At 41.6% G+C, this 24,542-nt stretch overlaps 1 protein-coding gene across 3 annotated transcripts in view; it reads left to right on the forward strand.

Annotated features, from left to right (window-relative positions):
• The window catches only part of plppr2a (phospholipid phosphatase related 2a), a 77,709-nt gene extending 63,307 nt beyond the window's left edge, over positions 1–14,402 (forward strand). Inside the window, exons 5-9 of one of the 3 annotated variants that reach the window (XM_028455572.1) lie at positions 13–133; positions 550–800; positions 3,804–3,980; positions 4,154–4,281; positions 11,552–14,402. In XM_028455572.1, the coding sequence (XP_028311373.1) occupies positions 13–133; positions 550–800; positions 3,804–3,980; positions 4,154–4,281; positions 11,552–11,660 (786 nt within the window). In that variant the 3' untranslated portion in view covers positions 11,661–14,402. Of the gene's footprint in view, positions 1–12; positions 134–549; positions 801–3,803; positions 3,981–4,153; positions 4,298–11,303 lie in introns of all 3 variants that reach the window. The other 2 variants (XM_028455573.1, XM_028455574.1) reach the window with 2 other exon arrangements.
• Positions 14,403–24,542: the final 10,140 nt, after the last annotated feature.

Below are 24,542 nucleotides of genomic sequence, written 5' to 3' on the forward strand. Positions count from 1 at the left end.
CTTTGGACACAGATTCTCATCGGAGAGCTGTGTGCTTTCTTCACCAAGGCTGAGGGCACCCAGGAGAAGACCATTGTAACAGCCGACTGCTGCTACTTCAACCCCCTGCTGCGACGGATAATACGCTTCCTTGGTGAGCTCACTGTGTTCTAGTACACAAGGCCCTTTGCTCTTTACAAGCATGTAAAACTGAGCCGTTGTGTCGCCCTGTGTGTGATTTTATCTGGAAAAACTAACAGTGACCAGGGAAAGCTCCAAACAACATGACATACAAAAAGTAAGAACGTGACCTGCTGTATTTTGTTGAGCGTGGAGCTGTTAATGGATGATAAAACCTAGGAAATGCAACATGGATTTAATGAATATTAAGTTTCACAAATTGGCATCTGGAGCTAAGCTGAGGTGAAGGCTTCTGTTGCATTTTCACACCTTGGCTGATAATAATGTGTTATGGCTGTTTTAGGAAGTGAAACCTATTATCACCTGTTTTTATCTTCGCTGTATTCTCCACATGCCTTTAACAAACCTCTTCCTCCTTTACCCATGAAGGTGTCTACGCCTTTGGCCTCTTCACCACCACCATTTTTGCAAACGCTGGCCAAGTTGTGACCGGGAACCAGACGCCTCACTTCTTATCCGCCTGTAGACCAAACTACACAGCGTTGGGCTGCCAGTCCACCATGCAGTATATCACAGAACGACGCGCCTGCACTGGCAACCCACTCATTGTCATGTCTGCTCGAAAGTCCTTCCCATCCAAGGACGCAGCTCTAAGTGTGTACTCGGCAGTGTACACAGTGGTAGGTTGGAGGAACTGCAACTGCAATATTTGGATAATGGTAACTAGCGCTTTATCCCCACACTGAAGTAGTAGCGTTCTCCCATTCACACTCACACTCACACACCAGTGAGACTGAGCTGCCATCCAAGGTGCTAGCCAACCACTGGGAGCAAAGCGTCTTGCCCAAGGACAAGGCCCAAGGATCGAACCCTCAACCTCTCAATCAGAAGACGACCACTCTACCACCTGAGGTTAAAAATTTATATGAATACAATGAAATATAATTGAATTAAAAAATAATTACTAAAAAAAAATAATAAAGTTGAATTAATACATTTGGTAACGAAGGGCTCTATTTTCCCATACGCGCAAGTCCAAAAAGCTGCGCTGTTTCTGGCTGTGTGCTATTCTCCCCCTGTACTTAAGTCAGTCGCTGCGCGCCTTCATCCCAGTTACGCACTGTGGGTGGAGCAGCCCTGAAATGTGGGTGTTCTAATTCAAATCTGGCTTTACGCACATTCTCCGGTGTGCGTAAGTGCTTTTCCTCTTACGCGCTTCTAACCCTGGAATAAGTGCAGCGCCCCCATAAGGTGAAACATTATATTGCACTAGAAATATGGACTTAGTTACATTTGAAGCCACACGGACTCGTGCGTCGCGCAGCAGCAGCTGTGATCACTCAGCTGCTGCTGCGTGATTAATTGAAACTCTGACAGACGCCGTGAAACAAGCTGTCATATGCAGATGAGGATGGAACACAAACTGTTCCCACACATATTTTAATGAGGCTCAGCTCAGGTCACTTTAAACGATTTATATTTAAAACTGTGTATTATGGAAGTTAATAGTTCTGTTTCTCTGTAAACATCCCTCTGTATTAAAACAGGATGCTCTGCGACCGGATTATTTCCTCATATTTCCAGCATCTAACTCGGTCACACATTACAGTTATTATGATGATGATGAACAAGGAAAGAAATTTTAACTGTGACTCGGACAGAATGCAGTCGATCCTCAGTCACACTGCAATAATCTGATCAAATCAACCTGTTATGTTGTTTATCAATGAAGGCGTTTCAAATTAAAAGTGAACTTTATCATTTTCACAGATTTCAAAGACATTTACAAGCGTTGGGAAAACTCCAGGATCCGGGATTTCAAGACAGCCCAAAAAAAATGACATCACCACCTACTTTTCTTCATCCCGCCTTCATTCACACATACGTGCTTTTTGGCTCCTTACGCGCGGTGGGCGTGTCAGCAGCCTGGACTGGAGAATACGCGTAAGAGAGACGCGCGTAACTGCAGGTGCGCAAAAAAGCGCTTAAGTCCAGACGGGAGTATAGACCCCTAAATGACTAAATGATTTAATAGTAACTGAACTCCCCAACTGGCAGCTTGACACACATTAAGTGGTTAGCATGTTGGCTAACACTACAAACAGCATGAGTTAATGTTAATGCACATGATGAGTTTCCAGCTACATTTACAGTATATAGACACAGGTTCATATAACATGAGTGTGAGCTGTTTAAACTTCTGGACTTGTTTGCCCACATATTTGTACTGAGAAGTCTTTATGATTTGGAGTAACCATGGCTCAGTGCTGGAGTGGGTCGTCCAATAACTGAAGGGTTGGTGGTTTGTATCCCGCTCTATCTAAGTCATTGGGCAAGGCACTTTAGCCACATTGCCAAGTATTAATGTGGCAGCTTTGGCTACAATAGTAGCTTACCATCACAGTGTGTGGAGTGAAAGAATAATGCACATCAATGTAAACACCAAGAGAAATGATGATGCCATTTATTAGTAGCTTAGCATTTATGGCTCTGAATGTTACGAACTTCACTAAAATTATAACTTTACAGTTGCATAAATTAATATTAATGTTTCAAAAATATTTTTAATTGATTTAATTTCTGAAGCATTAATATTGATTCATGCAATATATATATATTTGCTCCGTCTCGACCTACAGCCACTCCATGGACATGTTGGCCTGTTTCTAGACACGTGTGCTGACCACAGTGTTTAATCGCATCATCACAACATTCTGTTCCTGCAGTGTTGACATCCGTCCCGATCTGCAGTCAGGGGTACTTGGGTACTTGTTTCAGTGGGAAAAGTACGGTGGCCCAGAGGGGCCACACAACACAACACACCAACAAAAGTCGCAACACGCCAACAAAAACCTCAACACACCAACAAAATTCACAACAGAAAAGAGGGGGGGGTTCAAAATAAAATACTCCGTACCAATCTTCCGGGACCTCCAGCTGGCCCATTTCAGACTTCAAAAACCAAGCACATATTTGGACTCGGGGGAATATATCCTGTCCACTAAAACCACATTTTACACAAAATTAACACGTTTTTTCGGCCCGAAAATTGTGCATTTCGACTCTCGTGAGCGATATTTCGTCTCTACCCGAAAACCTTTCCGTTGATTCCACGCATGGCCCGATCTGAGTACTTTTAAAATCAGGTTTCACATATAAATATTGCATGGCGGGCCACCACAAATAAAGCAATGTTTGGGAAACTTGATACGAATATTTTTTACTATCACACTTGCAACTTCCTGCATAATAAACACATAAATACATTAAATGGCCTTTCACAACTAAAGTGCGGTATATAGGCTACTTACTGTATATTGAAATAATCCTCAAAATCCTGTTTTCTGCTATTTTTGTCATTAAAAAAATGCCAATTACAAACATAATTTATACAGATTAGCCACTCACTTCCTGCCAACGCAGGAAGTTATGCCCACAATTGAACCTTCACTTAAAAGTGAATAAGGTCAATAGTTCTGTGTTTAAAAATGACGTTAATGAGGATTGTAATAAAATGGGTTATAACAAACTTTAGCTTACAGTTTGCTGTGGATCTAGAAGCAAAATGCGAACATGTTTTACGGAAACACAGTAAATGTCTTGATTTTTAAATGAACAGATTTAGGATTTTATGTTTTAGATTGGTTTTATCAAGTCGATCTGTCCACTGTGTTTCCCTGTAGATGTACGTGACACTGGTGTTCAAGACTAAAGGCACGCGTCTCACAAAGCCGACCATCAGCCTCACACTCCTCTGCTTGGCCATGCTCGTGGGCGTGGTCCGAGTGGCAGAGTACCGCAACCACTGGGCAGATGTCCTGGCAGGATTTTCTACAGGGGGTGCCATTGCTGTGTTCCTGGTATGACGAGAAGAATGGTTAATGACAGGAGGAAGACCAGAGGAGATGCTTTTCACACACATTATTAATAATTAAACAAAACTACTTAACACAGAATGGGAATAAGATGTGAAACCTCCACCTGTTCATTCTCCTCCTCCTACTTAAACCTTCTCTGATCATCTTGTTTACAGGTTACTTGTGTGATTAACAACTTCCAGCAGTTGCAACCCCATCCTCCTCTGGCAAAACCTCAGCGACCCGAGTCGGTGCTCGGCATGCCAATGGTCACGCTGCCGTGTGTGGAGAGTCCACTCGAAAAGTTAAGTGGTCCTCAGGTAAGGGGCGGGAGCAGCTGTGCTCTTTAAAAGGCTGAGATGCTTTTTTAATTGCATTAAATCTAAATTTTTAAAGCCTGATGATCTAGCCTGCAAGCGACTGCCAGCACCACTTTTTACTAACGCACTAGTCCAACTGTAGGCCTGGGCCGCCTTAGGCCTCTGGGGTAGTCTTGGCCAGGTTGGCTGGGGAGGGTTGCCGGGGTGCCTGGTTGCCTCGGCGCGGGTGTGCATTCCTTCTGGGTGTTCACAGGGTCCCAGGGCTGTTTGATTTGGCGCTGTTGCCCCTTGCATGCGCATCTGGTCGGCCTCCGGGGCTGGGGCCCTGCGTGCTCCTCTGCCGCTCCTCTGCTGCCCGGGGTCGGCGATTGCCTCCTGGGTCGCTGGGTGTGGCTGTGGGTTACTCCGTCGGCCCTTCCGGGTCCTCGGCTTGGCTCCCTGGGGCGCACCTTCGCCAGGGATGTCGCTTGCGCGACGGGCCGGGCGGGGCCCCCCTCCGGTGTGGCCAGTACGGCTAGGGGTGTGGGGTGGGGGGTGCTATGGGGCCTCCCCCGGGGTCGTGTTGGGTGGGTGTGCGGGGGCGCGGCGCGTGGCTCTTGGCCTGGTGGATCCGCGTCGGGATTGGCTGGTCTGCTGGCTGGGCGCACCGGGCACCGTGGGCGCCATTCCGGGGCGGGGGTGTCCCGGGGGTGGATCCGTGGTCTGGGTGTCCGGGGGCGTGCTCTCCTGTCATCTGCCCGGGGACCGGCCGCGGCTCGTGGCGGCGCTGCGCAGCCTTGGGCGGGGCGGGGCTGGTGGCCTGGGGCCCGCTGTCGTCCGGGGTGCGCTGGCGTCGGGGGGGTGTCTCGTGCCGGTGCGTGGGTCGTCGGCGGCTCTACTGGCGCCGTTGGTGTGGGATGGCGGTACCGGGCTGGGGGTGCTTCGGTACTCGGGCTTGCCGGTCCGTGGCTGGCGGGGTGGCCCTGCTTGGCGGTAGATGGTGTCCTCTTTCGTCGGGGGGGCCGGGGCCGCCTTCCGGTGGAGGGTATTGTGTCGTGGCGCCGGGTGGGCCTGTGCTGGCCCTGGTGCGGGCACGGGCCTCCCCCCTGCTCGGCCGCTCTCCTTGGCGGCGGGGGGGCGTCGCTCTGGGCCGGCGTGCGGCGGGGGTCGCCCCCTGGGGCACCGTGGGGTTGGATCGGTGGCGTGGTGCGCTGGGTCCTTGGCTCCTTGGGGCTTTCTCGGGTGTGTATGGGGGGGGCGATGGTTGCCTCTCGGCTTGGGATCTTGGGGGCGTTCGGGGGGCTGCTTGGCCGTGGGGTGGTCGCCGGGGGCCCCTAGATTGCCCGCTCTTGCTGCTGGCCTGACTGCTTCTTCGGGCCCGGGGGCAGCTCGTGGGTTTTGCAGTGGCGGTTCTTGGAAATACATTTGTCATGGATGCACTGGCCTTGGGCTGTGGGATAACACTCATACTGGGCTCAACCATAGACACGTTGTTCCCAAATACCTGTTTTATGGAATTTCCACTCACTTCTTCCTCTGTTCACAGCCACCACCATTATTCCTAAGCCACACACTGGTCACCAAACTGGCTTGATAACACAACAACAAGCACAATATACACAACCACAATTTCACATCGCATCACTTGAAACCTAACAACTACTCCCCACCCATTCCATTTCCTATCTTGTATCCCTTTCCCTGTTAACTTCCCCACCCCCCTCCACCCCCTCACCTTGGTGTAACACTGCCCTCTCTTTTTTACACCCTCCCTTTAATAAAGTATTTCTTACCCTTCCCTAGGGAGAGCTGGTGATGGTCACAATTATGCAATGAAATAAATAAATTTATTTAATTGCAATAACAAAATATGCATTGCTGTTAAAAGATTGCACTTCCTGTAGTGTTAACCTTCAACAGCATGTGCAGACAAAGGAAAAAAAATAAAAAAATAAATAAATAAAAGACTGAGATGCATCGTGCACCCGTGAATTAATCCCTAATCCTCCTCCTCCTTCTCCCACCCAAGAAGACTAAACGTCCAAACAGCATAAACTAAGAAACACCCCCTAACACTCCCAGTCCTACAAAATAAAACCTAACCTAAGAGATATTTGTCTCTTTGAGGAGAGTCAGCAGTTAGGCCGACACAGTCGAGGTGTAATTTACCATCAGAATGTGATGTAAAGCAGCAGGCTGGAGCAAAATTTGGACCCTAAGGGTGCTTTCACATGTAATCTTGTGGACTTGGTGCGGTTCAGGCGGAGAGTCTGCAATCTTGCATTATAATTTGGTTCAATCCGCTTCCACACTACTTTTTGCCAAGCGCACCAAGCTTCCCACACAACGTCACGCAGGCAAACCGATTGGTCGCCTTGTCCATAGTGAAAAAGAGACACAACCTTGAGCTGGCGTGTGGGGTGAAGGGGGCAATGGGTGATAAACGATTTGTTTTCGTTTCAGGCTAGCACTGTTTCGGTAACCTTGAGTGTTCGGTCTCAGCAGTAAATTCAATAATGTGGCCTTCTCCAAGTTTGTTTGAATCCGCACAAACGCTCTAAAGTAGCCTCCTGCTTACTTTTGACTTTGTGTTGAATGCTCTGCCCCAACCTTCAGAAATGACTAGCAGCCTTCCCATAACAGCTGCCAACGTAATACGGACTTCGCGATAGATCATAAAACTGCCATCTCTAATCAGCAGCATCCCTGCTAACATAAACCCAATCATGTAGATGTCCTCCACGGAAAGCATGGACAGACACACAACTTTCCACCAGGAATCCATCGTGTATCCGGCCGGACACGCGGGCTCACTCCGGTCTTTTTGTTGAAAAAATTTGATCGATAGCATTAAGAGACCTGCTGACCAATTCTATGATTTTGGTTATTGGAAGAATGCAGAGAAAATCTCCTGTTAGATCTACAAGACAGAAGACAGCAGACAAAACAAGGAGGGAGAGATAGGGAGGAAAGTGGGAATAAAGAAGGATGTGACCGCCTCCACCGAGTAGCAGAAAAGAAGTACCACAACCCACGCTCAATGCGAAACATAGGAAGAGAGAGAAGTGACATAAACTAATCATGTGGGAGTAATATAGAAGGGAGTGAGGAAATGTTTGTGACATGTTTGTTTTTGTGCTGACAAAGTGGGTCTGAAAATGGATGGATGTTTGGATGTGTGTGTGCTGCCTGCTGGGATGCTGGGTGTGTGCGCGTGCCTGTTGCCGCGATGATAGTGTTTGTGATTGCTGTGTGCTCCTATCACTGATGGAGTTTCTCCGTCACAATTCTGCTCAAAGTAAAGTCCTATATTTGGTCCTGTTTGCTTTCTCACACGATTAAAGACCACACCATGTTTCACTTGAGGCGAACCGAGATCCACATTTTATAGAGGACCAGAGTTCGCTTGTTTGCTCCACAGAAGACTTCAAGTGAACTCTTACACTATTGCAAAAAGACAGGACTATCTGAGGAAACAAGCGCCTGGGTTCGCAGAAGTGGCTCTTGCACAAACATTGGTTGCGCATGGAATCAGAACCGTATCATAATGAATGAACTCTTGCAGGGTTTTTCACAAATGGACATGCTTTGTTTCACAGTTGTATTTCAGATTCACAAATGCACACAATCTGTTTCACAAATATATATTTTATGCAAACTTGTAATATAAATTCTGAAATGCACACATTCTACTTCACAAATATTATTTTGAGGCACACTTGTAATATAAATGCACAGATAATGCAAATTGCTGAATATGCATTTACAAACTGCTTCTGTGCTGTGAAACATCTGTGCATTTGTGAGAGAAATGTGTGTGTGGTGAATTTTGAGACTGCCCTGACGTCACGGGTCAATGAACGTCACCATTGGCTGATAAAACTGATTAACAGATTTATCAGGTGTGTTTGCTTTCAGCCAATAATATGGCTTCTTACATTTTCTCCACACTCTTGTTTGAAAACTGCGTATGCGCACATATCAGTAGCTCTGCAATTGGTTTAAAAGTGTGGTGAAATTGCACTTCATATAGTGTTGACCTTTGACAGCATGTGCAGACAAGGTCAGAAAACATACGAATAAATGATATAAATGACAATGAATACATTTCTGACACAAATTAGTAGCAAAGTTTTATTCTTCAGCCTCAGACGATCATCTAAAGGGTATCACTTTAACATAGTATTTGACATTTTAAAGGAAATCTCTTTAAAAAGCAAAACAATAATAGGTATATATGGCTTTGTTTTGTATGGCTATGCTCTTTGTTTTCTCATGCTGTAGTGTTTCTCTTCCTCTCTTTATATATTCCCCTCCTTCAACGGAGTCAGAACAATGCACTTGTTCAGTTTTTTTTTTTATCACTTTTTACATTTGACTGTTGTCTCTTTTCCATGTTGAACCTAAACTGCACCTCACAATTTTTCCAAAGACTTTCAGAGAGTTGATAGGTGTAGCTGAGGTTCCCTGTAGCTTTTAAAAACACAACACAAAAAACGATTTTATTTCATTGTATTCCACTTTTTTTTACTTCCATCTCCAGCCTCTAAAAGGGAAAATGTGTTAAAAAAAACAAACCCTGTAGAGATGTGTTTATTAAAGTTTATTAGGTTGGTCACTTGATTTACTTATTTCCTTTTGTCCTGAACATAAAGTAATGGATTAGAAGTACTCCAGTTACTGTAATTGAGTTGCTTTTACAGGTACTTGTACTTTTTGAGTATATCAGTAATTTCACTTGTACATTTTAAAAGAAGTAAACTAATTTGTTACATTTCTACTCCCAACCGTTATTGAGTAAATCATTTTTTGTTTTAAAATGATCGACGGACATTGTGAAACTACAAAATATGATATGACTAGACACCAGTGACGTGCCGTGAGCACTAGGGTTGGGTAGGCAGGGCGTTCCAAATTGAGACCACCAATGTCAACACCAATGACAATTTCATATGTTTCTGCTGGTAAGTGTTAATTTAAATCAACTTTATTTGTATAAAGCAATTTACAACAAAGTCATCTCAATGCGCTTATCAAAATATAAAATTCATAACAAGAAAGAAAAAACCCAACAAGATCCACATGAACAAGCCTTTGGACGTAAATGGTTTTCATCATGGGGAACTGACTGTGCATGCGCAAACACATAAAAACACACTATGGGAACAGAGGCAGAGTAGCAATGTGCTTTTGAGAAGGGGGTGTGGCCTCCTCTTGCCTTACAGCTGTTAGGAAATAGTGATGTTTAGTAATTTGGGCTATGAAAAGCACAAACTTATAGGTACTGTAGGCTATCGGAAATTGAAAAATAAATAATGTATAATTATATTATAATTAAAACAAATAATCAAAATATCAATTCACCCTTGGGTAGGCACTGCCTACCTTGCCTACCCTGACTGCACGTCACTGGTAGACAACAATCAAATGCATCACATCATTGCCGACCAATCAGATTAAACGTAATGCACCGTGCATTGAATGGAGGTTATTTTCTCAGTTTTAGAGTTAATACATTTAGCAATAATTTGAGCCTGTTAATTTATTGTATTTTGAATTGAATTCATTGGTGTTATTTTATTTGAAAAATAATTGTACATTTTGCCAAACCTTTAATTTTATACAGATGCCTTTGTGGAAAATAAATTAAGTTCTAATTGTGCAAGATTTGGTCTCTTCCTTTTTAAGTTTCTACATGAGATATTTACTGTAGGCAAGAGAACCATTATTACTAAAAATAAACGTGAGGGGTGAAAGTAACTACTGTAATTTCCGGGCTATAAAGTGCACTGTTTTATTGGCTGCATTACAATAATTTAGCAATTTTCTAAGGAAAATCCACAAAAATGCCACAGCCTAACATAGGCCGCACCCTATTGACTGATGAGGGTGCCCTTCAAACAACTCGGCCAATCAGAATGGGCAGGTAGGCAGGCTGCTGTATTCATGTTAGGTTGCAGGGAAGTGTCCGTGTTTCAACTGATAAGTTTCCTTTACTACATGAAGTCACCTCCTCACTGCCCCACGTCTACATATCAGTCCATTTACAGCTTTTATGGTCACTTTTTACTAGAACCAGACTGATACACTACTTCATCTGCTCCTCTTACCATGAACTACCATCACAGAGAGTCAGACTCTGAGTCAGAATACGGATGCAATCGCTTCTGAACAAATCCAACGTGGTGTTTTGGTAACTTTATGCTGTTATGCTACTATTACAAACTGTCTGACTCTTACTGTAGACAGAGCAGAGATCAGAACATCCTGGATACAGCCAGTATCCAGGATGTTCTACTCCATCTGTCCGTCCTCCTTACGGAAGCATCTCCATCACCGATCAATCCTGAACAAACTCTCTCTCTCTCTCTCTCTCTCTCTCTCTCTGACCACATTTCTCTGTGTCGTTGCTATGACGAGGCAGTGTACATAATGACAAAATGAGTGATCGGAAAGATTCAGTGCAAGCAAGAACGATTTAATGTTAACACTTTCATTGTTCCACCTGGTCTAATGTGACGGAGCTCAATTTTGTGGCGGTATGAAGCTTATAAAACCGGGAAATTAGAATTTAGCCACGTCATTGTTTAAGCCAAAGGGTTCAAAGCGTGAGAAAAAAGTAGCAGCTTATAGTCCGGAAATTACGGTAGTAACTTTTACTTTGAGTGCTATTTAATTGAGCTACTTTTTACTTGTACTTGAGTATTTTATGCAGTATATGACTTACTTGTACTTGAGTATAATTTCGATCAAGTAACAGTACTTCTACGTGAATAGTGTATATCAGTAATCTTTACACTTCTGAGTGTCAGGTATGTACTGTACATAATCACACAATGAACTAAATCATGCTTCATAATCCTAGCATGATATGAAATGCGCTGAATGTTTTCTCACTGTGTACCTGGGCCTGTGTTCAGGTCAAATGTCCTGTGTCCATATGCTCTGTCTCTGTCACTAACCCTCACCTGACTGCCTGTTCTCCTCTGTCCCCCACTTTACCTCTCTCCTTCCACTCTTCCCTCAGCATCTTGCACTCTCGCCCTCCTCTCCACCTTACAACACCTACGTCCAGCCATTCTAACCAACTCTGACTTCTTTGTTTTTCCACTACCCCCTCGGCATATCTGTCACCTTATTTCTGTTTTTGACTCCCTCGCTCACTCCCTTTCCCTCGTGCATTACTCTTGATTATTCTTTTCTTCACTTCTCTCTCTTTTTTCCTCCACCCGCCTCCCTCGCCCTCTCTCTCTCACTCCTCTCTTTCCCCTGCAGACTTCGAGGGGATCTTCGTTCAGCGAGATCAGATGACCATCAGCCCTATCGGTTCCCTGCCACCCCAGATGTCCTCATACCGTCTCGCTCCATTTCCAGCGAAGTCTAGACCAGCCTGAGCAGCACTCACCTGGCTGTGCTACACAAACGGGCGGGCGGTACGCCACGCTGCACCGCTCGTATTCCACACAGGTCTAAACCCAAATTCAAACAGGACATCCATCTCTTGGGGAACCGATAGGAAAAACTCTTTAAAGACTTTCTCTTCATTGGACCTCCAGTGAAGTTAAACTTTCACGTTTCTGTCTTTTTTCCATTTTTTTACAATCTGGTGTCATTTTTTATACAAACTCTGGCCACTGAGAACATTTCTTATATTATTACGAGTTTACACACACATATATTGGAGGCCCAAAGTTGAACGAACGTATAGACGGACTCTGAGCTTGAACCCATCAGTTGACCAAAGAAGAGCTGCTACTGAGATTTACCCATGACAAAACCCCCTTACAATCCAACCACACGCACACACGCATGCACACACGCACGCACGCACAGACTAAGACCACAATCGTTATCAGACACACCTTCTATGTTCTAAGGCCTCAATCCAGTCGAGAAACATTGTTTGCTTCTTGGGGTGAAATGATCCTGAGAGCAGTCGCTACATTAGGGATTTAGAAAAAGGAACAAAAGGAGTCAGAGCTCATTAGCAGCTGGAATCCTTTTAAAACTCTGACCAATCCCTGTCATTTTGTCCAAATGGAAAGAACCAATGAGATGCCTTCATGTCTCGTCCTGCCACGCCACCCTCTGTCCCTCCTATCTACTGCTTCCACACTCATCATGTGATACCATTCCCTGAAACATTGAGCACAAATGAGGATCTGAAGGGCCTGAAAGTGATGCAGAGGTTTCTGTCAGAAAGCTCATTATTTGTTTTGGCAGAGATTTGTTATTTTTGTTATTGTTATTGTTATCCGTGTTCAAGTTTATGGGGGCATAGATTTTGAGGGAGTCCCGACAGGAGAGGAACATATTGGAGGAGAAGGAGGGGATTGAGCTTAAAGGAAGTTTTGTCGGACAGAGTTATAAAAACATGGGAATGGGCATCTTTCCAACTTTTGGGCACTAGTTTTAAGGTTTGAAAGTCCTGCTATGGGGCAAAAGGGCACATATAGAATTCTGTGATTCAATAACAGAATACACTAAACTAAATATTTATGTTTTTTTCTTTTTTTTTGTTTTAAATCTTGTTCCTAATCATTGTGGTGCAGAGCGAGAAGAGAAGCAAACACTTTTCTGTTTTCTACAGTGTTCCAAAACCGGATCAAAAATATAAGTACAATGGATGAGACCAAACTTTAAAGTGGAAATAAAGCTCTTTTGCTGGAAAAACTGTATTTTGTCCTACAAACATCCTTCTTCTTCTTCTTCTTCTTCTTCTTCTTCTTCTTCTTCTTCTTCTTCTTCTTCTTCTTCTTCTTCTTCTTCTTCTTCTTCTTCTTCTTCTTCTTCTTCTTCTTCTTCTTCTTCTTCTTCTTCTTCTTCTTCTTCTTCTTCCTCCTCATCTTGGTGCTACAGACTTCTCACATACTGTAATTATTGTGGTAGATTTTTTTTAGCTGTTAGATGTACATATGGTGTTGTGCCATGGGCGTGACACGTAAAAGACTGTTTTGATTTGCACACTACAAATATAACTTCTTTTTACCCCACCCCTGAACCCCCTGATTTTTCTATTTGAGCTGTAAAGCCAGTTCTGTGCTGTAAAAGGTGTCCCCCTGCTGGACAACACAAATACTTACAGAAATAGAGAATATGAAACGTACAAATATCTAAAAGCACACACTGGCACAATCACACTTATACTTCAGACTCCTGTTTATACCATCTGAACTATGTATTATATTGTAGATAACTCTTTTTTCTATTGAGGGGGATTTTTACACAAGCAATCACCAACACTTGGTGTTGTCAAATTCTGTGTTTTTGTCAGTTATAAGTAAAACATGTCTCAATGACTCGGTCTTTAAATATCTGAGGATTTTTACCTTCCAGGGCATAAGGATACATGAGGAATAAGAGACAGATAACCTTCACAGAAGCAGATCTGGATCAGTCACCACTGTGTGAGTGAAGTGCAAAGATTCTAAGCAAAGGGGGAAATAACAATAAAAACCCCACAGATTCTTCTGTATAGTCTTCAATGAGTTGTGTTTGAAAGTCAAAGAACAAACAAGTGGGGATTGACTGACACGTGGTAAGAAAAGCACACAGGTCATCTCAGGGAGCGTGATGCTTCCTTTGGTCGAGCAGAAGAAGAAAAAACCCTCTTGTGTTTTTAAAGACCTGTGTGACAAGAACAATAAATGGATGCTGCAATAAAACGTGTTTGGTGTTGTTCTGTGTGTGTGTGTGTGTGTGTGTGTGAGAGAGAGAGATATTGTCTGTGATTGTGTAGCAGAGATTACAGTTAGATAAATGATTGTCTGAAGTGTCTCATGAGTCATAACTGGCAGAAGAGTCAGAACACACATTATAAAGGTCATCTCAGTCTCAGACAGGACAAACTCAGGATTTCCCATCAAGACCAATGATTATTAGGAAAAACACTTTGACATGTTACAGATAAACTAATGCTGTAATTTGACTTTAAACATTTAGCATTAACTCACTGATTGTTTTTTTTCCAGTGCCTTATGTGTCAGACCAGATCAGTCCATCTCATTTCCAGCCATTAAGACCTCTGAACACGCATTTTGTATAATAATTATGTATCGGTGGCTTTTTAATGAATACGTTTTTGGCAAGAATTTAGGTGGACAAATGTATCAATATTTGCTTTTTCCCCCCCTGTGAAAAATATTTTAAAAGGAAACTAAAATGATATAGAAATTGCTTTTTAATTGTTCAACCTTGACATTTTTTATTTTTTAATGTATCTTAAAGGTCTTGGTCTTTGCTTGGTCTCAATGCATTCTAGTCCCATTGACAGCTTCTGCTCACATCATGGCTCTTAACTCTTAAATGTTTAGTTCCCAGTCGCTGCAATGAGGCTTTCCTGGAGATGTGTTAAAAACAGCGACACATGAGATCATGTTCTTCATTCAGTATATTACACAACGTGATCTGTTTAAAGTCACAATTATGTTGCTTTAAAAGATTGGAAAAGAACCTCCTCACATTACTACTTAGAAGCAAAAATACATACTGTACATGATGAATGGATTCAGCAAATAAATTCATCTTATCTCAAACTGCCATTGGAATGTGATAGCATGAGTTTATAATGTAAAGCAGTTCCCAAACTTTTTGTGCCCAAGGTACACCAAAGGACAAGTAAAAATCTGAAGCCACACCTATTGTGCAACATAGAATGTATAACCTGTGTTATCACTCATATCATGTACAATATCTGTAAATGTGCATAATTATTTACTAATGCCAAATAAAATGTGACAAAGACAACTATAATACTCATGAAATATTTATTAATGAAATATTTCAAAAACATTTTAGGTATAGAGTTTGCCTCTGTATAATGAAATGAGTGCATACAAAGTAGTAAATAAAAAATTATTATTTTGTGCAGTTATATATTGCAATAAATGTATGGTTGTCACAAAATCCCACGGCACACCCGGACTTGCCTCACGGCACACCAGCGTGCCGCGACACACCGTTTGGGAACCACTGATGTAAACACAGTTTTTCAATATTAGAATGATCTGCTTGCCTGATACGGTGATTGGAAAAAGAACACACACACACACACACACACACACACACACACACACACACACACACACACACACACACACACACACACACACACACACACACACACACACACACACACACACACACACACACACACATAAATATATATGCGGCCCCCAAAGTAAACACACAAAATAAATGGAACAAATACAAACAAACAAATATACACAACATTACATCATAAAACTTACAGGACAGCTACAGATAAAGAAAAACAATAATGCAAAATACATGGAATTACCTTAAAAACACACAAAATTACTCAAAATATTCTATAATCACATGAATTGGCAACGAAAATACACAAAATGACTCAGAAAATACAAAAAACATAAAATGAGAGAAAGCTATTTACAAAACTAAATCATTTGTTCTTTCCTGTATTATTGCTCAGATCGGTAAATATTTTGAATTGTGTTATGAAAGCTGATAATGTGGCCCTCACATGTTTGTGCCCATCTCTGCTATAGATGATAGATCACTGATGTCCTTCCCAACATACTGTATCTGACGATGGGTTTTGATGCTTGAATACAAATCCATTTTAATCTGTATAAACACATATTATCATATGACAACAAACAGCATTAAAAAAAATTCCACTATTTGTTGTGTTTTCTATTTCTAGATGCAAAGGCCATGTGCAATGTTGTGGGAGGGACTAATATCTGTTTGTTTTACCTGTTTTTATTCTGAAGTGTAAATTTGAAGTTTTTGGGTAAATCTAATGTATTATGTTTTTTTCTCACATCCTCTGTCTTCCAGCTAGGAGGCTCCAGGTCACTGCATTTCAAGATGAATTCCACAAGATGGCAATGCACAACAGACCTGGGCTGTAGAATGAGTTCATCTTTTCCTCCTACATGAGGTTCTTCTCAGGCTTTGTGTAGGAATGAGGGAAACAGTGAAGCTACAGCCAAATGAGAGAATCTGCACCTGTTAGACAAAATGAGAGTCATTATCTAAATGTCTCCCATTACAGTGAGCATTACCCACACATCAGCGTCTTGGATCCCTGCACACTCTGTGACTTTTTTTGTGTCAGAATTTTGGGATTGAATTGAAAAGAAACACATAACATTAATGAAGGAATAAGAGTGAGGAGCTTATCAAAGACACTACACTGTGTCGATAACTCAACTCTGCACCTGCAAGTCCCAAAGAAGAAGAAGAAAAGTGTTTGACTACATTTAAACAAGCACCATGAAGCCATTTCCTTCTAGAAACCCACCTGCAGCGCCTCTGCCTCTTCTCCGTCCTACTCTCAGACCTCATTAGTGTGTGCAACACAAATCCCTGTTTGTGGGGATTTGAAGTTCTCTGCTCCTTTTCTGAATTCTAGTCACACAGTGTTTTCTCTTTTTTTTCTTGGTAATTTTAGTTAATTTTTTTTTTCAACCATAAATCTTTTGGGGTTTGAAGCTTTACGTGATCAGAATGACCAAATGTTTAAACCACATCTCAGAGCCGAGGAGCTTACACGGTCTGCACATACACAGAGATCTTAGTTATGGATGCATGTGAATGTCCACCAATGCAGAGGGTGTAGATCTGACAGGGGACCTCAGAAGTGTTGACGGAATAAGAGAATTGTTGCTTTCTTTAGAATCAGATGTCTTTATTCATTAGTCTGATTATTCTTACTTACTTACATGCATTCCTCCTTGTTACACTTGCTTTACTGCACATTTTAGATTGAAAGTGTCTATTTGTACAGTTGCCGTACAGACAACCCCCGGTGCTATTGGTATGGTTACCGAAGGACTACATATGTAGCATATTACGGTTAGTGTTAGGGCTAGGTTATAATCCAATATCGCAACAATTTTTGGGGTTAGACTTAGAGTTAGCGTTAGGTTTAGGTTAAGTTTGAGTCTTTGTCACATGACATAAACTGGCCAGATGGGGCGCTGCGTTTGGGTAAAATGTCGGTATACTGATACAGCAACCGTACGAAAAACCCCTGACCCACACCTAAATCTACAACACAATCTCACAGGAAACGTCACACTGTCACAAAAATTAATAATTTGTGCTGTTAGACACAACTTTCAAATTCATGTGTTTTGATTGGGAGACATTTTGTACAATTACAACTTATTAGAACTTTTTCCCATGGTAAGAAAAAAAAGGTTAGAGTTGAGGATGAGGTGATAAATCTCATTAAGTAACATCGGTTTTCAATGTGAACTCTGCAGCACAAAAATGATGAGGAAATCATGTTGCCACGCCCGAAAAATCAGGTTAATTTCCTGACAGTTTCATGATCCCTGTGTAATCTAATGATAATAGATAAAAGGGCTGGGTTTAAAAAACAATTAAAGAAATCAATCAATTTTATTCAATTTTCCTATGAATGACTTGATAACGATTCATAAAAACCTAAAATCAATCATTTAATACGTCTCTTCTACTATGTAAGTCAGTGCTGTGCTCCAAATTAATGTAAACAATAATATATATAATACTGCTCCAAGTTTGATTGATTTTCTACCATTTACAGAATTAGTTCTCTGAGAATCGCTAAGTAAAATCAGAACTACAAATCCCTTAATAACCTGGCCCTCCATTTCTGACCTCCTACAGCACTACCAGCTCTCCTCACTCCCATTGTCAAATCCAAGCATCGTACCTTGGATAGAGCCTTCGCCACAGCCTGCCCCCACTCTCTCCCCCAAACATCCTCCTCAGACTCACTGAAATCTTTCAAAACAGTTAAAAACCCACCTGTTCACACCTGTCTTTAAGGGCCTGTACTACAAAGCTAGATTTCCTCTTATCGCACTAACTTCCAGGGTTTAATCAGTGTGTGCTGGAATACAAAGCTGGCTAACGTCTTATGGAGCTAAAACACCATGGTAACTTAGGTTGAATGACTAACCTGGTCGGGACCAGGTTTTGTTCAGAGCGAGTACGAAAGTCCCGCCTCCTGACCAATCAGAGCGCTTAGAAAATGAGCTGTCCGATAAAAGGAGGATCATTGGGAACACATCTCTGTGTGGATCTGATGTGATGCAGACGGAGAAAATATATATAGACATCGATGCGATCCTTTCATTTACTAATGATATGTGTATATTTTTATCAAATACATTAATTACTTGCTATTTTTACTGCAGAAACAGTGTTGTTTTTGGTTGGAATTATGGATTTTAATTCTTCATATTTTGAAAGAATTATTCTTCAGTGACGTAAATCGCTCTTCAGTGTCTCTGTGATTGTGATTGGTCTGACGCTGTAATCTCCTCCTCTGTCACAGGAGTGCACACGTAACCAGGCTGAAATCAACATGCTTAACTTAACGTGTTGTAATCTAGATTTGTAGGACAGCTTCTGTCTGACTGACAATGTTTGGTTAGGTGAAGTCTGCTAACGGAGATAAATCCAGGATGTATTTATCTAGCTTCGTAGTACAGGCCCTAAAAGCGCTATATAAAACTGATGTATTATTACAGACTGAAAAGTTATTGATCGGATTGAAAAATCAAAAGGAATTACGAATCAAATCAGGCACTTGTGAATCAAATCACATCAATTTGGGAAATCTGAACAAATATCCAGCTGAAGTAGAGAACAAGCTATGCTTTAGTTAGCATCAAAAACATGCAGGACAGGTGCTCTCCAGGGTTAGGGTTAGAATAAGACATGAGTTCCTCTGACTCTATATGTTAAATATGTTAAAATGAGCTTTGGGTCAGTCTGCATGGATTTGCCTTATAATCCATCAGTAGTTTACAGTTAGGAGTAAATGGAACACACACACACACACACACACACACACACACACACACGCACACGCGCACACACGCACACACGCACACACGCGCACACACGCACACACACACACACACACACACAACCATCTCCAACAACTTCTTTAATTCTAATTCCACCTTAAAAAGACATTTTGCTGACAGTTAAACAGAACATAATTCACTTTGTAAAGTGAGATATTTTTTTGGCAGAGCTGTTCATTTTGTTAAATTGGACAACAAATGTGCCAAAATGTGTCTGAACATATATATATACAGTATATATATACTGTATATGTATTTGTACAGGTTGAATCAATGAACCAGATTTAGCTGAGTCTTTCATTTGTTTGCTTGTACATTTACTAATGACACTGGTTTAAAAGGCAACTGACTGCAAAGTTTCAGCTTTAAGAAACTTTTTTTCTGTCCCCTGCTATCCAGACCACAGCGGAATTTATGCTTGGATCAAAACTTAATCCCTAACGGATGTTATAGCTTTTGTTTCTTTTGATATGGCAGCAATGCTTTTCTAAAAGTGTGTGCAGTGGGAGGAGTTAATGATCTGTGGAGGATTCTGCACATGTCATCATCATCATCATCATCATCATCATCATCATCATCATCATCATCATCATCATGGTTAAGTGGAAAAGAGGAGAGACTAGCCGGATGAATCATGATGTGTGTGTGTGTGCGTGTGTGTGTGTGTGTGTGTGTGTGTGTGGGCGTGTGTACATGCAGGTATAAACGCATTTAGTTTCAGTAATAGTCTTTTGACTAAAATATAACTTTAAAAAATATATATTCAAGATTTAGTCATCTGTTTCAGTAATAGTTTAGTTTTAGTCAAAATAATTGACATTAATATAAATTTATTACAGTTATAGTCGACTAAAATATGAAGCATAGGAGTTTATTCTATTTCATTTTTCATGTAATTAGCATTGATAAACCTGATATTGGTATTAATATTTGTAAATACACAGATATTTTATTTGATCAGTACATAAGATCACATTGGATTAGATATATCATTATATTTGGATACAGCTTTAGTCGACATATATTATTAGTCATAGTCTATTTATGGTCACTTAAAAGAAAAAACTAAACTAACACTGCTTGTCAAGCTGCTGCGTTTCACTGTAAGGCCTTTCCCTCTTTCTTTTTTGTAGCACACACATCCACCAGTGCCCCACACATGCACGCACACCAGATGTCAGCTCAATATTAATTTAGTTAAATTATAATTGTTCAGGCAGAACTACAGGCTGACACAATGAAATTACACATAACTGTGAGCTATTGATTTTGTGGTGTGTGCAGAGGGTGTGAAATAAATTGAGAGTATTGCCACAGCATCGAGCAAAGTGCTCGGTGCCTGACAAGAACATAACGTATACACTTAAGTCTTCCCCGCTTAACATTACTCGCAATTACAGATACCCATTGAAAAGCGAGAGGATTCAATCAGGCAAAAAAGTTGAGGCCTGTCGCGGCTGCAGGAGAGGGGTTAATTAGTACACTCGACTTTAACCAACCATGCAGGATGTTGAAGGGTTTGTTTAGATACATAGGCAAGGCGTCCTCATATAATGTCTTCACTAAGTATTGATGCATCACAGTGCCAGCAGATAGGCATGCTTTACTCTGCTACATCTAAGCATGTGAGGATATCTGCACCTACACCCCGAGGTTTGTTCACGCCTGCACTCCACTGCACTTTACTCTGCCCTCATCTTCCTTTCTTTTAGTTGAACATAAGGTGATGTCCTGCCTCCTCTTACTCCACACACACATGCTGCACACACATGCAACCCTTCACTCCTTGCATTATCTTTCCCGGAAATTGCATTTCCAGCACAGCCAGGGCCCCATTATGAAGAGGGAGCGACATGCTGTAACCTTTTTAAAAAGCCATTAGTGATGCACCTGCCCCTCCCCCAATCTCTCCCCTCCAGAGCCCCCTCCAACCTCTTGCAATTCATACATGCTCCCCCCTTCCACCAGCCATCCACTGCCGTCTCCCTGTCTTCACCCTCCCTGACCCCCCACCACCCCACCCTTATGGCAGCTGTAATGTTATTAGGACGTTTGCTACAGCCATTACTCGACCAGAAGATCTCTTCCCACCACAGATGCAGAATGGGGCCAATTGGTGCAGTGATAAGTGTGCACAAGGGTCAGGTGTAAAAGAGGGAGAAGAGTGTGAATCATGTAGAAGAAAAGAGAAATCGATAAAAGGTAAACAATGAACCACGTCCGTCTTTGGCCTCCGCCCTTATCTAAATACAAACAACTGTAACATCAGCTTTGCATTCAAGTGTGCAAACACACACAGAGTAAAGTACACACACACACACACACACACAGCAGTAGCAGCAGTAATGAGTCGTTACACAGCCTGTTGGAGGAGCTCTATTGTTGTTGCCCTGTCATGTAGCGTTGTAGCTGTGGACCACACAGGCTGTATTATAGTTCTATTAGGATGCAGAGACGAGCTGATCAGGGAAGTGAAAAAGGGAAGTGGAGAGACTGAGGAGGTTGAGACAAACCAGGCACACAGACAGACACTAAATCCAATTGCATGGGCAGGTTCCAGGAAGCGGATAGTGAGAGATAAATGAGGAGGAGGAGGAGGAGGGGATGAAGGAAAAAGTCCTTTTTCCCTTTTAGTCTTCTAGAAAGAGGTGTGTGTGTCTGTCTGTCTGTCTGTCTGTCTGTCTGTCTGTCTGTCTGTCTGTCTGTGTGTGTGTGTGTGTCTGTCTGTCTGTCTGTGTCTGTCTGTGTGTGTGTGTGTGTGTGAGTGTGTGTGTGTGTGTGTGCCCTGATGCAGCATCATCTCAACCTAAAGCGTATCTACACAACATGGCTCAGCCTTCTGACATGACTGCCAATGTGAAGTTGGTGTTGCTCTGCACCAAGGTTTAGAAGGAAACCTAGAGGATAAAGACTTCTTTATGTTGCATTATTTTGTATTAACATCTACCTGTATGTAACCAATGGGAAGGCAGGGGTTCCCTTTTTGGTGAAGTAAATCTCACCGCATTAGTCTGGCAAGAATATGAACAGAGGCCAAAGTGGTAGCAAAATATGTTATTTTATTTATCATCAACAATCATAATAAAATACTTTTTTTTATTTCATAATGTGGTTTAAAAGCTTGACATACAGAAATAAAATAAATTTTCAACACCAACAAAACTTTACCAAACAAGCTGAAGTTTAGAAAATGAAAATACTAACAAACAAAGTTAGTAACTCACCCAAAAACAACCCAAACGTTAGACAAAGATTAACAAAATCAAACTAATCAGCTAAACCTCACTTCATTCAGCTAAAGTGCATGGTGCCACGTTTAGTAAACATGATTTGAGAGCTTATTAGAAAATGATTTGAAAGCTTATTAAAATATGACTTGAAAGCTTATTAGAATATGATTTGAGAGCTTATTTAAATGTGATTTGAGAGCTTATTTGAACAGCAGCGGCCAACTTCCACACATGGAAACGCGGTTCCCATCGGGGGCTCAGGGCGCCTCACAAGAGCAGCATTTCCCCCTCTATGCAAACTCCCATCGATAGCATTTAGCACCCGACAGTACAGCCTAGGAGCCCAAACACGTAGACGCTACAGCGTGCACACCTGCTTATAATCCTTCTAATCAGAGGGTGTGGTTAAGAAAGCGTCCGATAGACGAGGATGATGCGTTCACGGGCTATATGACGGTGGGAAACTACCACACTTTAACCGCCTGGTTACATATAAAAGCAAGGGAGGTCTGTGTGTGTGTGTGTGTGTGTGTGTGTGTGTGTTGTGTGTGTGTGTGTGCGTGTGTGTGTGTGTGTGTGTGTGTGTGTGTTTGTAGAAAATATCTCCCTGATGCTGTGTGAGTTCAACCTGAAACTCGGTCAATGGGTTCCAAATACCCCGAGTGTGTGTATCTGTTATTTTGGAGTAATTTGGTCATTTCAAAATGTTTATTTTAATTCTATTTCACTTCTGGACGGCCCCCGAAATGAAACCTATTCAGCTTTTGACCTCAGGGTGTGAGGGGGCGCTAGCGCAACATCTGAGACGACTTCCGGAATCCGTCTTAATCACAGTTGAGATGATTTCCGGAATCCATTTTGAAGGTGAAACAGATGAACTGTGATCAACTGCTATTCATCCACGTTCCAAATACCCCGAGTGTGTGTATCTGTTATTTTGGAGCAAAACGGTCAAAACATTAATTTTATAGTTACGGCTCCCTTGGTATTGAGCGCGCTACTTCCGGTTCCGGGTTCATGACATCACCGTGTCGCAGGTTGTTTGGGTTAAAAAAAAAATTTTTTAAAAAAAGCTCAATATTAAAAACGTTTTTGTACCGCTAAAAATCATTAAAGTTAATATTTCATGGTTATTTAATATTATTCATGTGATTCCAAACTTCCTTTAACTCTCCGGTCACGGACTTCACTTCCTCCTTCGTCTCCATGACTGTGAGCAGTGGCTGTGCTGACGGTCATTAGTCGACCTTATCACAAACTATCTGGTTATTCAGACAGAGGAATGTAACGTTTTTGTGGATCCACAACACGGCTCTACTTTGATTATTGTTTGTTCTGCACAAGGGTAAGTGTTCTTATATTATTCTATGTGCTAATAAATGTAAACACACACACACACACACACACACACGGCTGATGCGGAGCACGCAGAGCCGTTTAGAGAGAGTTGCGACTTTGGTGTTGCAAAACGTTAATTTTTCGCGGTACTTCCGTGTCTCTCTTAGCAAAACGCGCGCGTGTGTGTGAAGATAACGCACGGAGGATGATGGATGTAGAGACACATACACATACACATACACATACACACACAGTATTTATGATAAAAAATATACTAAATGAGTAAAATAAAACAAAAAACTAAACAATATTTATACAAAAAGTACGCAAAATTACAACAAAAATACATAAAAATATGCAAAAATGCTCCAAAAACACACAAAATTACTCCAAAAAACATACATTACAGAAAAATACATCAAACAAAAAAATAAAAATGAGTATAAAAAAAAAACAACGAACACATTTATCATGCACATGTCCCATAAAATCAAACCATTTGCAAAACGTTTATTTTTTGTGGTACTTCTGTGTCTCTCTTAGTAAGACGAGCGCGTGTGTGAAGATAACGCACGGAGGAGATGGATGTAGACATACACACACACAGTATTTATGATGAAAACATACTAAATGAGTAAAATAAAACAAAAAACTAAACAATATTAATACAAAAATGACTCCAGAATAATACTACAATGGCAACAAAAAACAATAATTGTACAAAAAATGCACAAAAAGGCAACTGAAAGATAAAAAAATACACAATGATGACTTCAAAAACATACTGTACATTACAGAAAAATACAACAAAAACATGAAAATGGCTCAAAATATGCAAAGCTA

This window comes from Gouania willdenowi, chromosome 8 (assembly GCF_900634775.1).
Source record: "Gouania willdenowi chromosome 8, fGouWil2.1, whole genome shotgun sequence".
NCBI lineage: Eukaryota > Metazoa > Chordata > Actinopteri > Blenniiformes > Gobiesocidae > Gouania > Gouania willdenowi.